A 19096-nucleotide genomic window follows, 5' to 3' on the forward strand; every position below is an offset into this window, starting at 1 on the left:
CAGCTGGGCATGAAGGGCTCGGCTCCTCTGGGCTCCTTCCCTTGGATCCGCCTCCTACCCAAAGAAGACATTCTTACCTGCTCTGACAGAGAGAAGACCTGAGTATTCCAAACTGCCTCTGTGTCTGTGACTAGGTAGATAAGTATGCCTAATTCCAGGGTGGAAATAGCAAATTTACTTTACTATGGTAACTGCTGCTGCTTTCTTCAATGAGTTTTTTGCAGTAATAAAACTATTTCTTCATATCCACTAGTATGTCTATTATCAAAACCAAAACCAAACCAAACCAAACCAAACCAAACCAAAAGACAGAAAATAACAAGGGTTGGCAAGGGTATGGAGAAATTGGAACCCTTCTGCGTTCTTGGTGGGAATGTAAAATGGTACAGCTGCTGTGGTAAACAATAATGGTGGCTCCTCAAAAAGTTAAATGCTGAATTACTATATGATTCAGCAATTCTACCTCTGGGTATACACACAAAAGAATGAAAGCAAGTACTCAAACAGGTATTTGTATACCAATGTTCACAGCGGTATTATTCACAATAGCCAGAAGATGGAAACAAATCAAATGTACATCAACAAATGAATGGATAAATAGAATGTGGTAAATACATGCAACTGAATATTATTCAGCCTTAAAAGGGCAGGAAATTCTGACACATGCTGCAACAAGGATAAACCCTGAGGACATTATGCCAAGTGAAATAAGCCAGACACAAAACGACAAAAGTTGTATGATTTCACTGTGAGACACCTAGAGTTGTCAAAATCATAGAGACAGAAGGTAGAATAGTGGTTGCGAGGGGTTGAGGATTGGGTGGGGATAGGGAGTTATTATTTAATGGGTAAAGAGTTTTAGTTTGTGATGACAAAAAATTCTTTTAAGTTTACCTTTTTATTTTGAGAGAAAGAGAACAGGTGTGTATGCATGACTGGGGGAGGGGCAGAAAGAGAGAAAGAGAATCCCAAACAGGCTCTGCACTGTCAGCAAAGGGCCAGACTAACCTGAGCCGAAGTTGGATGCTTAACCAACTGAACCACCCAGGCACCCCTGGGATGATGAAAAACTCTAAAGATGAATAGTAGTGATAGTTGCATAACATGTCAATGTACTTAATGTCACAGTACTAGACACCTGAAAAATACTTTAGATGGTATATTTTATATGCATATTTTACTACAATTAAAAAAATAAATAAACCTGGGGTGCCTGGGTGGCTCAGTTGGTTAAGTGTCAAGACTCTTGGTTTCAGCTCAGGTAATGATCTCATGGTTCGTGGGTTCGAGCCCCCTGTCGGGCTCTATGCTGACAGAACGAGACCTGCTTGGGATTCTCTCTCCCTCTATCTCTGCCTCTGTGCCACTTGAGCGCATGTGCTCTTTCTCTCTCTCTCTCAAAATAAACAAATAAACACTAAAACAACAACAACAACAACAACAACCTGACAATTTGATTGTATTCTGATTCCTGTGTCCTCCCTCTCAGCTGGCCCTGACTCTATACTGACCTCTGTAAGCAACTGATACATAGAGAGTAGAATATAAAATTCTCATGAATTCTGAAATACAGAAAACTCCCAAGAAAGTTATACGAGCCAGGGGCTGTTTTAAATCACAAACTAGATCCACTTAAGGTACCTACTGTATCTTATGCAGCTAAAAGATAGTTCAAGAAGAAAGTTTGAGAAGCACAGCTGTAAAATGTTTTCCTACACCGACCAAAAAAAAAAATCCTATACATAATCTGATTGTTACAGACAACTGGGAAATCCCTCATGCAGCTAACTGCCCATTTGACAACAGACCTTCAATGAAGATGGGACAGAAGAAACTACCACATGTTAAAGTAGAAAGTCACCTCTAACACCTCAAGAAAGAAAGCTGTTTATTATAATGGAAAGGGCATGGCTTAGTGTCAGACAGTTATAGGTATGAGCTCCACTGTGACCTTGGGCAAGTAACATATCTGGTACTGAGTTTCTTCATCTGTAAATGGGGATAAGAATATCTATCCTGCAGATTTATAATGAGAAAAGAAAATATATTCACCCCAAATATATTTGAAGTATAAGTCAATATGGTTAATGCTCAACAAATACTGATTCTCTCACACTCCAGGAAGTCAATTCCTCCATAGGCAAATTCCTTTGACGTAGGCTCATTTTTCTAGATCAGTTTTCTAGATTTGTCCTATCTTTTTTTTGAATGTTTTTTAAATTTATTTTGAAAGAGAGAGAGAGTGGAGGAAGGACAGAGAGAGAGGGAGAGAGAGAATCCCAAGTTGTCAGTGCAGAGTCCGACGCAGGGCTCCATCCCATGAACCCTAAGATCATGACCTGAGCGGAAATCAAGAGATGGACACTTAACCCACTGGTCCACCCAGGCGTCCCTGTCTTATCTTCTTAGCCTGACATTTTCAAGTCAGAATGATGGGACCTAAAAAGCCCCAAGACTTCCACTTCTTTCATTTTAAGAAATAGTTATTACATTTTTTTTCCAGTAGGTATTTTGTCAAGAATGATGGAAGGCCTGAGATGTTACCCTACTTGAAAGCTAGCAAGTTAGCCCAGTTTCATGGATGCTGGCAAAAGACATGAGACTCCTCAGTCAGAGACAAAAGACTTCAGTAGCCATAGCAATAGCCCCATCACACAGGGCAACACAGAGGACCGGAGATGCCTGCACATGCAGGACATTGTGGGACAGGTTGAGGAACCTGTGTGCAGAGAACCCACATCTTTCAACTAACACTAAGTTGGCCTAACCTCTGCAGCAAGGAGACCTTATCTTTATTATACTGCATGATAAATAAACCTGCCTTCTGCTTAGGAGGGAGATACTATATCTTCCAAGACTGTTTGCTATACAAATTTTTTGGAAAAAAACAGTAAGTAACAAAGGGAGAACTGTCTCCCAATAAGCGTTACTATGTATTACATTATCCAACCCTATCTTCCAGGCGCCAGTTCCCCTTCTCAGAGGCAAAGACCTCTCAATTTCTTGTGTACTTCTTCAGAAATATTCCATGCACCTACAAATGTGCACATATACACACCATTTTATTTTTTAAACAAATGGTTGCAATTATACACATAATTCTGTACCTTGCTTTTTCTGTTTTCTTAGGGATAGTTTCACACTGACACATGGATCTAACTCATTTCTTAACATCTGCACAGTAATCCATTTTATGGCAGTATCATATAGTTAACCAGTTCCAATCCTCCTACTAACAGAGTTTTTTGTCTAGGCTTTTATTATTACAAATAATGGTGCAACAGAGTTGTACATATCTTTGTACATATTTGCTAAAAGTGAAATTGCTAGGTATATGAGTTTTTAGTTTTTATAAATATCACCAACCTGCTCTCCAAACAGGCTACCCCAATTTAACTCTCATCCTTTAATGTAAAAAGAGGACCTATTTCCTCACACCAGCCTAAAGCAGTATTGTTTGCCAACAAAAATAGGAGCTATAGCTCTTACTATAAACAGGACTTTCAGACATTACGAGTAGGCTTCTCAATACCCCTTAGGTTCAAAATTAAGTTGCTAAACCCTAAGTGTAAGGTAGTGTTATGCTGTGGAACGAGCACATAAAAGGGATACAGGATCTAGTACCAATTTTCCCACGACTAATGCCATGACTGACCCTGGCCATATCAATCTCTCTGGGCCTTGGTTTTTCTCATGTGTCCGATGACCCTTTCAACCTAAAATGTGTGTACATCACTCATCATTTGAAATTCTAAAGGTTTGCCTCAACAGAAAATTATTATTTCAAAAGTAAAGTTTGCAAATAAGAGAAACATTATACCTGTAATTAAAACTTTTTAGAATAAAGTAGAAAACTTTTTCTGGTACAGTATCTTTTCAGATAGTAGTATTTATTATCTCTCATATACTTCCAAAAGGCTTCACAGAAGCAGGCCTCAGTAAAACCAAGACACCACAGACCAAGAGAGTATCAAGATACTATACGTCTCACTGCCACACAAGAAGCCATTTTTAGGTGGGAGGAGACCTGAACCAGTCGAGGATGGGAAAGATTTTTCATTGGACCCCTCCCTTCTAATATTTTTTAATAATATTACCTATTCTAAAAAATCACATTAAAAATATTCTTTTCAATTATGTTATAAAAATATGTGAAACAGCTACAAAATTGATAAAGAAGTTCTCTTTGCAGATTTGAGGTTACAGATTCAGGCAGTACTTTAAAAAGGCCTCTATCAAGGATAAGAAGGCTGTTCCAGAAGCAACTATTGGTGGCATTTCATCTCACCTTTTGTATCATTCTCATTCCCTCCTTTTCTTCCTCTCTTTCTCTCCCTGTCTCTATCTCTTTGCTATATCCTTTTTCTCTCTCTATTTTTCCTCTTCTTTTCTTTTTCTCTCCCAACCATCCTTTTAACTAGGGCTTCCAGCTGCAGCCAGTAGCAACAGCCTCTCCCCTCTAGGGACCTTCCAACCAACCTCAAGAACAGCAATGGAAGTAAACTGCAAAGGCAGCCAAAACTCAAGAACAGGGAAACACTGAGTGAGAAATCATGTTTTGTTACAATACCTTATAAATCCAAAAGAAAATCCTTTCTTTCACCACCAAATAAACTGTTCTAAAACCCAGATGGTAATACCAAAACAATAATGTAACCATTTAAACAGGCAATTTAGTTTTAAGTTAAACCTGAATAAGTCTGGATACAAATCATTTTATTTAGCAAAATCGGTATGGGGAAGATTCTTAGCTAGGGAAGATGTTTTCTCAAAGGGAACAAAGATGTTCCCTCTAGGCAAGGTAGTACAATTTACATCAAGAATATTCTCCACTATGTTCAAAAGCAAAAACAGAAGAGTTTAAAAAGATATAATTTCCCACAAATCTATTTGTTGGGCAATTTCTTCTGGAATCTAAATCATGCAATTTATTTGCAAAAGACCAATCTGCATGTTCTAACATTAACCTGCTTGCATAGTTTTGATACGGTAGGATTTCTATGTAAAATATGAACTCAAATGGACTGTGTTTAGACCTATAGCAAAAATATAAAACACTAAGAAATCAGAGTATACCATAAGAAACCAAATATTTTTCCTCAAGGCTTGGTGTAGTTCTCACTAGATTTCTGGAACAATATTTTATAGTTTTCAGCTACATGCCTGTAAGTTGCCTTTCTCTTATTTTCACTAGCATCGATAGCAACTTTCAGATAAGGATAACAAAAACTAGGGTACAGAAGTACACATTCAAGTTTCCTTCAACCCCTACAGAGAGAAAAAGTAAACATTCACAATTTTTTCTTCAAATCAAACTCAAAAAATGGTCAAACCCTGAAGATAGTAAATGTTAGATTATGTTTACGCAGATCTCCTTTCCCCATTTGAAAATAGGTACAGGTACTTTTCCTATTAACAGAGTATTTACAGTGGTAGACACCAGGTCTGACCATAAAAATTATTTCTATACTATACATTTTTAGAATTCTACCCATTTACTGAAACCCGTAACTATTTGCTAATAAGGAAAAGAGATCTGTTTGTTAATAGGGCTTGGCCAGCATGGAGCCCAAAATAAGACAAGCAGGCCTGTTATACACTCCAGTTTGCTTTTCAGTTCCTCCTCTGGGTAGTTCTCTTCTGTCCATTTCAATAAGTGGCATATTTGTAGATGTGTACATTTTTCTGAAAGCTGACACGAAGAATATGAAAATAATGGAAACATGCACATTTTATACACTTTGAACACTTACTATGAAAAAGGAAGGAAGGATCCAGAATTAAGAAATCTGCTTTCCTTTTAAATGGTGAACAAAGACCACAACATATGCATATGAATATAAATTACTTTGGAGGAAGAAAATTTGGGGCTAATCTAATAAATTTACTGATGAGCTTTGATTTGAAAAAGGGTCATCGTGATATATTTTGCAAATGCAGCTGAGGCTCTTCTCTTTCTTTCTTTCTTTTTTTGTTTTTGAAAGATTTTATTTTTACATAATCTGTACATCCAATGTGGGGCTCAAACTCAATCCCAAGCTCAAGAGTCTCATGCTCTACTGACTGAGCTTGCCAGGCACCTCTCTTCTCTTTTCTGACTCTTTTCCAGAATCTTCCCAAATTAAGCCTTGGGAGTCCTTACTTTTCACTGTTATGAATGTATATATTAATTTGGAAATAACAGGGCTCTACATGATAGAGGCTCAAAAATATTTGCTGCATGAGTTAGAACACCAGTGAAGGATGAAACCACCATGTCCGAAACTATTTATCAATAACTATCCATTCCTTTAGAGAGTGTATCAACTTTAAATTCCTCTACACAAATAACTACTTAGAAATAAAAGTTCTTCCACTTACTAGCCGTGGCTCTGGTCAATTCATTTTGACTTCTGTTTTATTCAACTATAAAATGGTGATAACAGTGTCCTTCCTACCTTCCTCTAAGAGCTGTAGTGAGGATTAAATGTGACATCAGAAGTGAATACATTCTGGATACTACAAAGGCAATTATCTACTTTGCTGGATATGCTCCACATCTCTAAAATCTAGCTGGATATGCAACTTAAACATTCTAGCAACTTAAGTTCAACATACGGAAAACCAAATGCATCATTTGACTCCCCAAATCTGTTTCTCGTGTAGACTTCTCAAAGTTTCAAATCTGGATGACAGAGGTCAATTTTTACTTCCTTCCCTCAGTACATCACCAAGGTCTGTCAACCTTCCTCCCATGGTTTCCTTCTTTTCCAGCCTACTAACACTTTCCCTGTATTATCTCATGTCTAGGTCATTACAACTGATCTCCTAGTAGCTCCTCTTATTCCCCGACAATCAGTTTCAGTCCCAAACTCTCAGCTTTAGAAACAAATTTCCAACTGCCTACTTGTCAAATCTGTCTCAACAATAGATGATGATCTAGAGTCTATTTATACTATCATCTGTAATAGGCACCTTCTAATGTGGCTCCCATGATCCTCACCTGCTGGTATTCACACCCTTGTGTGGGCTGAACCTCATCATTTACTCATTCCATGCCCAAGTGGGAGAGAGGCAGAGACAGAGGGAGAGAGAGAGAATCCTAAGGAGGCTCCATGATGCCAGCACAAAGCCCAATACAGGGCTTGATCTCACTAACCATGAGCTCATGACCTGAGCTGAAATCAAGAGTCAGATGCTTAACTGACTGCGCCACCCAGGCACAACTCATCACTCACTTCTAATATAGTGAAAAGTGATGGGGACTTTACTTCCATGTTAAAGTTACAAAAGACTGTCACTTCCATCTTGCTAGCATTCTCGTTTTCTTACTTCCTCACTCTGAAATAACAAGCCGTCAAGTAGTAAGATGCTCTGTGGAGATGCCCATGAAGCCAGGAACCAAAGGAAACCACCAGCGGTCAGTTTATAAGGAACTGAGGTCTTTGTCCAACAGGCCAAAAGAAATGAATTGTGCCAAGAGCCACGAATGAGCCAGGAAGTGAATTCTTCCCAGCTGAGCCTCAAGATAACTGTAGCCTTGTGAAATACCCAGAACCAGCGGACCCACCTAAGCTTCAGAACACTCTGGGATAAAAAATGTTACTGTTTCAACACACTAAATTTTGGGGTAATTTGTAACACAACAGTAAATAATACACTATCTCACATATTTCAAAATAAATTCAAAATAAATAATAAACATAAAAAGAAATTTATAAACATTAAAAAAAAATTGGGGGCACTTGGGTGGCTCAGGCAATTAAATGTCCGACTCCTGATTTTGGCTCAGGTCATGGTCTCACAGTTCTGAGACTGAGCCCCCTGTCAGGCTCCACACTGACTGGGATTCCCACTCTCTCCCTCTCTCTTTGCCCACCCCCCAGCTTGCGCGCACAGGTGCTCTCTCTTTCTCTCTCTCAAAATAAACATTTAAAATAAAAAAGACAGGGGCGCTTGGGTGGCTTAGATGGTTGAGCGGTTGAGCGTACGACTTCGGCTCAGGTCATGATCTCGCGGTTTGTGGGTTTGAGCCCTGCGTCGGGCTCTATGCTGACAGCTCAGAGCCTGGAGCCTGCTTCGGATTCTGTGTCTCATTCTCTCTCTGCCCCTCCCCGACTTGTGCTCTGTCTCTGTCTCTCAAAAAAAAAAAAAAAAAAAAAAGTAAAAAAAAAAAAATGTAAAAAACAAATTTTTTTTAATCAAAAAGACAATAAAGTGCTGGTAAGAATATGAAGAAGTTAAAACTCAATAAACTGCTGGCAAGAAAGTAAAATGATATAGCTACTTTAGAAAATAGTCTGGGGGCACCTGGGTGGCTCAGTGGGTTGAGTGTCTGATTTTTGATTTTGGTTCAGGTCACAATCTCACAGTTGTGGAATCAAGCCCTGCAATGGGCTCTGCACTGAGTGTGGAGCCTGGTTGAGATTCTCTTTCCCTCTGCCCCTCTGCCCCACTTGTGCTCTTTCTCTAAAAATTAAATTAAATTAAAAAAAAAATAGTCTGACAGTTCCTCAAAAAGTTAAGCATAAAGTTACCATATGACCCAGCAACTCCACTCCTAGATATACACCCAAGAGAAATGAAAACACATATCCACACAAAACTTGAACACAAACATTCAAAGTAGCATTATTCATAATAGCCACAAAAACTGAAACAACCCAAATGTCTGTCAAATGATGAATAACAAAATATGGTATATTCATATAATGGAATATTATTCAGTCATAAAAAAGAATGAAGGAATGATATGTGACAGCATTTATAAACCTCAAAAACATGATGCTTATTAATTTTCTAAGTTTGTAAAGCTAAAGTCCAGGTCTGAATCACAGGGTCTTTACTGAATTTCAACTACTCAGTAAGACATAACCAAAAATCTCCACTTTTAAAATAGAACAGTAGCAAATTACAGGTAGCCCATTGAATGTACTGCCTCCGAAATTATAGAAATAGCTGAAGCCATGGAAGAGAATGAGATAACAAACAGAAAACATGCAGCTTAAGGAAAGAAAATGATGGCATATCATACCAGCATTTTAAGGAAAAGAGCCAACCAAAGAAACGGAGAAAAAAAACATTCAGAGGATAAAGGAGAAACCAAGAGAAAGTAATATCAAAAACTCAAGAAAAGAGAGGCGCTTGGCTGGCCCAGTCAGGAGAGCATGCAACTCTTGATCTCGGGGTTGTAAGTTCAAGCCCCATGGTGGGTGTAGGGATTACTTAAAAATAAAATCTTTAAAAAAAAAAAAAAGAAAGAAAGAAAAAGAAAAGGCAAGAAAAGAATTGTAACTAATACAGTTATATAGAAATCAATGGGAATAAGAATCTAAAAAAAATTCATCATTTTTTCACTCCTATCCTTGGTGTAGATAGAGCCAAATATCATGGGTTGAGCAATAAACAAGGATTAAAGAAATGGAAGCAGTTGCGTGTAAATGAGTTTTAAGAGGAAAGAATTAGGCTGAGTTTTACTATACTTGTTTTTTAAGTCTAGAAACTTTGAGTCTCAGAGGAAGAAGCCAGGAAGAGAGAGCAAGCCAGGGCAATGGAGAAAACTGTTTCATCAATGTCCTAGAGGACAAAGGGACAAATAAAATTGAGAGCTAGGTTGAAGGATTAGTCTTGGACAAACTTCATTAAAATAAAAATATGTCAGTATGTAAATGCAGTAACACATTATATATCTGCACCCTTGGGGAAGAGTTTCACATAACTGCACTTTCCAAATATTTAAGCATCTTTTCTTTCAGCTATTTTCTTTGAAATTGTTCAACACTGTATCACGTGGTTCTGTCTTCTTACACACTGTGCTTTCCTAGATGACTTAAGGCCATTATGACTGATTATTGTACTAGGAAGCAATATAGCTGAGTCTGCATGTTAATTTTTCAAATCTTCTTGGGCTGTCCTACACTTATCAGTTGCCATTTTCTCTTGTACATTTACCGTGATAACCTTTTTCATATGTGCTTCCAATAGATTCTAGTTTGAAAATCATGTAACCATTAAATAATACACTAAACAAAGGATAATACAGTTCTGAACTGAAGTACAGGAGTAAAGTGCGTGGCTTTATGACAACTCTCTCCAGGGCTAAAAATTCTGTTTCACTTTTTAATTCAACTGAGAGTAGGTTTCAAAAAGTTGAGGATATCTATCAGAAGACAGACTTCTGACTTGGAATATTACTTTATTTTGCTTCCTTAAGTCATATCAAAATATCCTTGCCAAGTAATTGATAATCTTACATGGTTAGTCTTCAGCCACCAAAAAAAAAAAGATCATGTTGATTCCAAAAGTGACCCTAAATATCTCACAGTAACTATACTTTCCTGTCCTAAAATCACTTACCAATAAAGTTATAATTTTCTACACTTCATTTCTGTATGCTAATAGTCATGCGTATTTCACACATATGGATATTATGTGTATACTGTGTATAGCTAAGTATGTATCGTTCACAAAAATCTTAGCTTTATTTTTTAAAATTTATTTTGAAAGAGAGAGAGAGACAGTGAGAGTGGGAAGGGGCAGACAGAGAGAGAGAGAGAAAGAGAATCCCAAGCAGCACAGAGCCTGACTCAGGGCTTAAACTCAAAAAACGTGAGATTGTGACCCAAGCTAAAATCCAGAGCTGGATACTGAACCAAATGAGCCATTCAGGTGTCCCACAAAATCTTGGCTTTAATCCCTTTCAAGTTTCACACAAATTTCACAACTACAAATAGCACAGGGCTAAAAATGACTAGAGTTAAGTACACAGGGAGTCAGTTAACCAAAATTTAACAATTCATTTCTTTAGCTGCAATACAATGGTATAGCCTGAATTCATTTCTTAAGATTCTGGTGATCTAGCAATTCTACTTCTGGGTATTTATCTGGAAAAAAAAAAGGGGGGGTGCACTTGAGAGGCTCAGTCAGTTAAGCATCTGACTTGGGCTCAGGTCATGACCTCACGGTTTGTGAGTTCGAGTCCTGCATCAGACCCTGTGCTGATAGGCTCAGCCTGGAGCCTGCTTCAGAGTCTGTGTGTCTCCCTCTCTCTCTGCCCTTCTCCTGCTCACGCTCTGTGTGTGTGTGTGTGTGTGTGTGTGTGTGTGTGTCAAAAATAAATAAACATTAAAAGAAGAAAACATTAACTTGAAAAGATTATCTGCACCCCTATGTTCAATGCAGCATTATTTACAATAGCCAAGACGTGGAAGCACCCTAAGTGTCCATCAACGAATGAACAAATAAAGACAATGTAGTATATAAAATGGAATATTATTTAGCCACCAAAAAAAAGGAAATCTTGCCATTTGCAAAAACACGGATGGACCCTGAGGGCATTAAGTGAAGTTAGACAAACAAATACTGTGTGATCTCACTTATACATGAAATCTAAAAAAACAAAACAAAATAAAATAAAAATGAACTCCTAGATAGGGACAGACCAGTGGTTTGCCAGAGGTGGGGGAATGGGGTGGAGGCATGGACTGTGAATTGGGTGAAGGTGGCCAAAAGGTACAAGCTTCCAGTTACAACATAAGTCCTGGGGATGTAATGTACAGCATGGTGACTATAATTAATGATAACATTTTGTGTATTTGAGAGTTGCTAAGAGAGAAATATTAAAAGTTCTCATCACAATAAAAAAAATATTGTAACTATGTATGGTGATGGATGTTCACTAGATTTACTGTGGTGATCAACACATACAAATAGGGAATTATGTTGTACACCTGAATCTAATATGTTACATGTAAAATATATCTCAATTAAAAAGATTCTGGTTATATCCTCCTATACTTTACTCATCAAAAGCAAAAACAAAACTACCATTGCTTCTCCAGCACTCTCTTCCTGCTCCTTAAATTTATCCTCCATATTAATGAAAATTAACAAATGTAGAATTTCTCATCATGACAGAGTTAAATGGCCTGACCAACTCAAACTGAAATGTCTCCAGTCTCCCTGGTTTAGAGTATTAGACGCACCAGTATCTGTATCTGTGCCCCTGTGTTCAAATTATTTACGTATATCTCCCCTTCTAAGTCACAAACACCATGAGGGCAAAAATCTTTTTTTTTTTTTAAATGCTTATTTTTGAAAGAAAGAGTGCAAATGGGGAGAGGGAGGGAGGGAGGGAGGGAGGGAGGGAGGGAGAGAGAGAGAGATAGAGAGAGAGAGAGAGAGAGAGAGAGAGAGAGAGAGAGAGAGAGAAAGCAGGCTCCAGGCTCTGAGCTATCAGCACAGAGCCCCATGCCAGGATCATGACCTGAGCAGAAGTCAGAGGCTTAACAGACTGAACCACCCAGGGGCTGCAAGAATCTTTTCTTATCCAATGATTCCGTTCAATCACTTGACAAATATGTTTGAGCACCTAGCATTTCCTAGCCTCTGGAGAGAGCTGAGTTAAGCAGTTCCTGCCTTCACAGTCAAGCAGGAACTGTAAACACAGGCCTGTAAACAAATTACAACACAGGCAAAAGCAGAAGTGAGCACAGAATTAAATCAGAAGAGGAATGAACTCTAGGGATGTAGAGGAAGTTCAGGGATACATTTATGTATTCTCCGAAAGGCCTTCCATAAATACCTGTTGAATGGACGAATGAATGAATGAAATCTTGCTTTTGAAAGATGAGATCCCAGGTCCAAATGAGATGTATTAGTTGCTTCTGGAAGTCACTAGGTAACTTTACCTTTCAACAACCGCCGAAAGGTAGACTCCAGCATAGTCACCCCGACCTGAGGAAATCACCTTGAGGAAAGGACCTACCTGTACTGCCAGCCTTTTGCACTGCCACCGCGACTACTGCTGCTGCTGCTGCTGCTGATTCCACCCCCACAGCTGCTGTTGCTGCTGTTCTTGTTTGGGGTCACCGCTGTGGCCAGGCCCTCCAGCTTTCCTTCACTCTCTGAGACTTTCATTGTTGACACTGGTTCACCCCCCTGCATCTTAACTCCAAAGTCCATTTGCCCTTCTTGGGCGGGAGGGAGCAACTCTGCAGAGTAGTTTTGTAGGTGCGAATTTTTAAGATTTGATCTGAAGGTGATTCCAGTTGCTCAATCAGGCCGCGGCTGGATGGGAACCATCAAATGGTCCAGGGAAGGAATACAAGCATTCCTACCAAAGGAAAACTTTTAAGAGGGCACGGGTAGCAATGAGGACAGAAACCCTTTAAATATATGTCTCTTTTCCGGCAAATGCAAGGAGGAAAAAAATCACCCTGCCAGAAGGTTTGGTGGTTTACTCAAAGGAGAAGCAGAAGCAGTGCGGGGAGGTCGGGGACTCTTAGCCAAGAGGGCTCGCCGAAGGACGGAGGACCACGGACCGCGACCCGAGGCCTGACCTCTGAGCTGACGGACTGGCCCGCCGCGCTCCCTCTGCTCCTCCAGCGGGTCCTCTGGCGGAGGGTTCCGTCCAGCCCGCTCGACGGTTCCCGCCGCAGCCCCCGTGACAGAACAGGGACCGCCCGCGCGCAACCCGGGAGGAGGGCTGGGGAAGGAGGCCGCCGGGGGCGGGACGCCGGCTCCCAGGGCCGCCTCTCCTCCGGCCAGTGGCGAGCCGCTCGGGGCGACTTCCTCCAACGCCCCCGGCCCTGGGCCCTCGACTGGGCTCCCAAGACCGGCGAGTCCGTCGCCCTCTCCCCAGCCCCAAGCGTGAATACCACAGCTGCGGTCGCCGCCCCACCCACAGCCCCACAGCGGGTCACCCACCCGCCTGCTCTTTCCCCGCCTTCCCTTCCGGAGTAGTGTGAGCTCACTTCCGAAGCAGAAGCGCCTGGCGCCATCTTGGCGCAGGGCACGCGGCCCTGAAGGGGGCGGAGCCTCGGGCGTAGCGGTGTTGGGGGGGTTGACCCGGAAGAAGGGAAAGGGAGGGAGGTGGGACAGCCAAGGAGGGAGAAACAAAGAAGTCCGACTTAGTGCCGTTGTGAAGTGTGACTTCTGGCCTTCCTAACCAGGTCCTGTCCATCCATTGGAGGGCCCATTCTAGGCATCTTAGAATGAAGGCTTAGAAAAATAATGTCATTTCTGTAACAAATTGCTAAAAACCCTCCTATTTGGAGTGCCTGGGTGGCTCAGTTGGTTAATGGTCGGACTCTTGCTTGCAGTTCAGGTCATGACCTCCAGCTTGGTGAGTTCAAGCCCCACCTTAGACCATGCTGACAGCATGGAGCCTGCTTGGAACACTCTCTCTCTCTCTCTCTCTCAAAATAAATAAACATTAAAACAACAACAAGAAGAAGAAAACTCCTCTTCATTTTAGTGATTTTTGCAAAAATTGCATGACACTGGAATAGGGCAAATCAGTGTTGCAAATGAAAATGAAACTTGTGGAAATTATAGCTCTCAGAATCAAAGCTAGGTACTGCTTCTCTGACCCCAGACAACTCACACTCTTTAGACTTTGTTTTTTTCACCTGTAAAGAAGGAGTAGTTGAAGGTAATTTTTAACGTCCCATCTAATTGTAAATTCTAGTTTCTAACAACATGATTTGTGAATTGAATGTATGTCATATGCAAAACACGAAAGCAAATGCAAAGAAGTATTACTCAAAGTAAAAAGTAATGCAGGGGACACCCGGGTGGCTCAGTCGGTTAAGCCTCTGACTTCAGCTCAGGTCATGATCTCACAGTGGGTGAGTTTGAGACACACGTCGTCGTCGTCGTCGTCGTCAGCCTCTGTGCTGACAGCTCAGAGCCTGCAGCCTGCTTCAGATTCTGTGTCTCCCTCCCTCTCTGCCCCTCCCCTTCTCGTGCTCTGTCTCTCTCTGTCTCAAAAATAAATAAAAACATTAAAAAAAAAAAAACGCAGTAAAACAAATGCAGATACATAGATAATTAAAGCTATGAAGAAAATTAAAGGAGATGATATAAAAAAAAAGTGGGATGGGACAGAGAATCTGTTTTAGAAGAAAGGTTGAGAAAAGTCATCTACGAGAAAATATTTAAGGTGAGAAATGAAGAAATGAGGAAGCTAAGGGAAAAGAAAGCTTTATTTATTCTGGGGAATGAGAGACCTGGCAGCATGGTGAGCAAGAGAGAGAGTAGCATAAAATGAGAGTGAAGAGGTCGGCAGAGAAATTTGGATTTTATTGTTAAGTGCAATGGAAAGTTATTGAAAGTTTAAACAGAGAAGGTTTGTAATCTGATCTATATTTTTAAAAGATCTCTCTGGTCTCTTCAACAAATAGTGTTGGGTCAAGTGGATATCTATATAAGGAATGAAATTGGATCCCTACCTCACATCATACACAAAAATTAATTCAAAATGGATCAAAGACAAATATGAGAGCTGAAACCATAAAACTCCTAAAAATATATATATAGGGGTAAATCTCCATGACCTGGAGTTAGGCAAACCTTCTTAGAAATGACATCAAAGCCTAAGCAACAAAAGAAAAAGTAGCTAGATTCAGAGTCATGAAAATTAAAAACTTTGGTGCTACAAACAATACCATCAAAAAAGTAGGAAACAGAGAGGTGCCTGGGTAGCTCAGTTGGTTAAATGTCCAACTCTCGAGTTCAGCTCAGATCATAATATCACAGTTTGTGAGTTCAAGTCCCACATAGTGCTCTGCACTGACAGTGTAGAGCCTGCTTGAGAGTTTGCCTCCCTCTCTCTCTGCCCCTCCTCCACTTGCTCTCTCTCAAAAAAATAAATAAATAAATAAAAATAAGTGTTAAAAGAAAAAGTGAAAAAATAACCCAGAAAATGGGAGAAAAATATTTACAAACCATGTATCTGATAAGGAACTAATATTTACTTTATGTAAAGCACTCTTACAGCTCATTAATTAAAAAAATAAATAACCCTATTTAAAATGGGCAAAGGAGCTAGATAAAAATTTCTTCAAAGAAGATATACCAAAAGTCAATAAGTACATTAAGAGAGTCTCAACATTATTTACCAAGGAAACACAGATCAAAACCACAATGAGATGGTGATTCCCAACCACTAGGATGGCTATAATAAAAAAGACAATAACCAATTGTTGATCTTGATGAGGGACATGGAGAAGAAACTGGACTCCTCACACACTCCTGGTAGAAGCATTACACTAAGTCTAAGAAGCAAGACACAAAAAACCACATATTTTATGATTCCATTTATATGAATGTCCAGAATCGGCAAATCTATAGAAGCACAAGTAGATTAGTGGGAGGAAAGAGGAATGGGAAATTACTGCTAATAGATATGGGGTTTTTTGAAGGGTAATTAAAATGTTTTAAAATTAGATGCTTGCAAATGGTTGTGCAATCTTTTGAATATATTAATATCTGTTTAGTTGTATACTTTAAATGGGTGAATTTAGGATGCATGAATGATAACAAAATAAAATTATTTTTTTAAAAAAATTCTCTAGTTACCATGTAGAGAATTGATTTTAGTGGGAGAAAAAGAGGAAGCAGGGAGACTCATTAGGAAGCTTTATAAGAAATGAAGTGAGAAGTGATAATGGATCAGACTAGGGTGATGGCAATGAGGATAGGGCAGTAATTGGATCCAAACCGTATGGGTGTGGAGGTGGCTACAGCACTGAAAGTGGGTTGAATTTCCAACAGTGCAGGAAATATTCTTACAGACCTCTCCAATGCCAGTCTGTTCTACACATCACAGATGACAACCTTCTGATGAAACTCAGAACCCTCCAAAGACCTTTCATTATTTCTGAAAAAAATTCCAAACTCCTCTGTCCAAGAAAAAATGGTGTTGCAATAGCTATAGGATTGAGAGTTATTCTTTTATAGTCCCATACTGATCAAGATAAAGATCTCTATATAATCAATGAGGTCGGCCAACTGTAAAAGTAAGCCATGCTAACCCACTCCAATCAAGGAAAAGAAGTATTGAGTGTATGCCTTCATTGGATCAATGAGAGGTGCAAAGGAGGAACATGCCAATCCAAGGACAGGAGACAACATGGAGTCTGGAAAAAGCTTTAGCTTTAGAGACCCAGGGACTATTTTGGCATTCCTCCCAATGGTGATAAGACTTGGGGACTAGCTTATGCTGCCCAGGTGCACAACAGATGATGTATAGCAAATGGAAAGACAAGTGTTAATAATAAAAAAAAATTCAGTCCAGAGTGTTCAAGTTTGAGTACACTTTTTGTGCAAGACACTCAGCAGGATGCACTTTTTACCAGAAGGTTACAAGATGTTCATAGACTCATGAGCCAGAGCTAGGAGAGTTGATTGACAGATATTTTGTTTTCTTAAAGCAAAAACTTCTTTTATTGTAAACTGAATCTGTTTCATCCAATGTCTAAAGAGAAAGAAGAGCATATGACTTGAACAAAGAAGATAAAGAAATGCACTTTTTTGAAAGACTTCAAAGAAGGATATGTTCATCTCTGTGAAGACATTATTGTGCATTCGTCAGCATTCTACTTGGATGATGGATCAGAGCATCTTTCCACATGGAAAGAAGCTGAAAAGCATAGTGGTCAAGAACATTTTGGGACACCTGGGTGGCTCAATCAGTTGAGTGTCAAACTCTTCATTTCCACTCAGGTCCTGATGCCAGGGTCGTGGGATTAAGCCCCGTGTCAGGCTCTCAGAATCTTGGGATTCTCCCTCTCCCTCTCTCCCAACTTAAAAAAAAAAAAAAAAAAGTCAAGAGAGTAAGTACAAGGATAACCATTGCATAATTAAAAAAAAAGAAAAAAGGACATTTGATTAACATTCAGTTTTAGAAGCTTTATACCCATGATAGGCCAGCATATAGGACTTTTTAAAGAAGTTTCCCTTTAGAGTTTGTTCCTTGGATTAGAAATTGTAGGCCTTTGGTATTTTTTTGTCAAGCACTTTCAGAATTCATGATTTTGGTTCAGGGCTGGTAATATTGTGCCATTTTCTTCTTCCTCACAAAAATATTTTTGGATATGTGCCAGAATGACAATCATTGGATACTAATTCCACTGCATGTGACTTTGGGCAAATTACCTGAGCTCTTTGTACCTGTTTTCTTACTTGTAAAATGATAGTAATAATGACTCTGCTAGAGTGCACTTCGTGGCTCAGTCAGTTAAGCATCTGACTCTTGTTTCGGCTCAGGTCGTGATCTCACGGTTCGTGGGTTCCAGCCCCGTGTCAGACTCCGTGCTTGCAGCAGAGAGCCTGCTTGGAATTCTCTCACTCCCTCCCTCCCTCTCTCTCTCTCTCTCTCTCTCTCTGCCCCTCCCCTTCTCACTTTCTTTCTCTCTCAAAATAAAGTTAAAATTTTTTTCAAAAAAGAATGACATCTCTGCTATAGATTAAAATGTGTTCCCCAAAAGTTTGTGTATTTAATTCCTAATCCCCAATGTGATGGTATTCAGAGATGGAGCCTTTGGGAGATAATTAGATTTAGATAGGCTCTATAATAACATTAGTGCCCTTATAAAAAGAGAAATCATAAAGCTCACATTCTTCCTCTCCCTTACCCTATCTTTCTTTCTGCTGTGTAAGGACACAGGGAGAAGAAGGCCATCCACAAGCCAGGAAGACAATTCTCAAGAGAAATCAATCATGTTAGCACCTTGATCTTAGACTTCTACCCTCCAGAACTGTGAGAAAATTAATTTCTGTTGTTTAAGTCAGCCTGGTCTGTGGTATTTTGTTATGGTGGCCAAAGCTAAGACAATCTCCCTTTGGAGTGATTGTCAGCATTAAATGACGTGACACATGTAAAATACGTGCACATGTCTGACACATGACATGGTAAGTGCTTGGCAACTGTCACCCATTATTATTAGAAAAATAAAGTTTACCTGCCAAGTAAAATGAATGTTTGTGTTTGGTGAGAGCACCTTTCTCCTGGACAACTCTGAACAAACACTAACCAGCATATTTCTGAAGACATATTCCAACATATTTCTGTGGAAGAATGTCAGCTTTGTGTCCCAAATGAAATGGTGTTTTCCAAATCTCTCTGTTCACGAGAGATCTGTCAGGGTATGTAAATATAGAGTCCTAAGAACATTAGCTAGAATCACCGGCATGTGGGTGTCAGTGAGAAAATGCAGGAGCACAGGGCGATCCCTGTTCCAGTGGCTTCTCACAGAGCCTTCCCTGACCATTCACTCTGTACAGAGGAGTCACCTCTCCCCACTACTCTTGATCCTGTTACCCTGCTTTAGTT

At 39.8% G+C, this 19096-nt stretch overlaps 1 protein-coding gene across 1 annotated transcript in view; it reads right to left on the reverse strand.

Moving 5' to 3' along the window:
- OSBPL11 (oxysterol binding protein like 11) overlaps positions 1-13674 on the reverse strand; it is an 83216-nt gene extending 69542 nt beyond the window's left edge. Inside the window, exon 1 of the mRNA XM_007098284.3 lies at positions 12746-13674. Coding sequence (XP_007098346.2) covers positions 12746-12942 — 197 coding nt within the window. The 5' untranslated portion in view covers positions 12943-13674. The remainder of the gene's footprint in view (positions 1-12745) is intronic.
- Between the last annotated feature and the right edge of the window lie 5422 nt (positions 13675-19096).

The sequence above is a fragment of the Panthera tigris genome, chromosome C2 (genome assembly GCF_018350195.1).
Source record: "Panthera tigris isolate Pti1 chromosome C2, P.tigris_Pti1_mat1.1, whole genome shotgun sequence".
Lineage (NCBI taxonomy): Eukaryota > Metazoa > Chordata > Mammalia > Carnivora > Felidae > Panthera > Panthera tigris.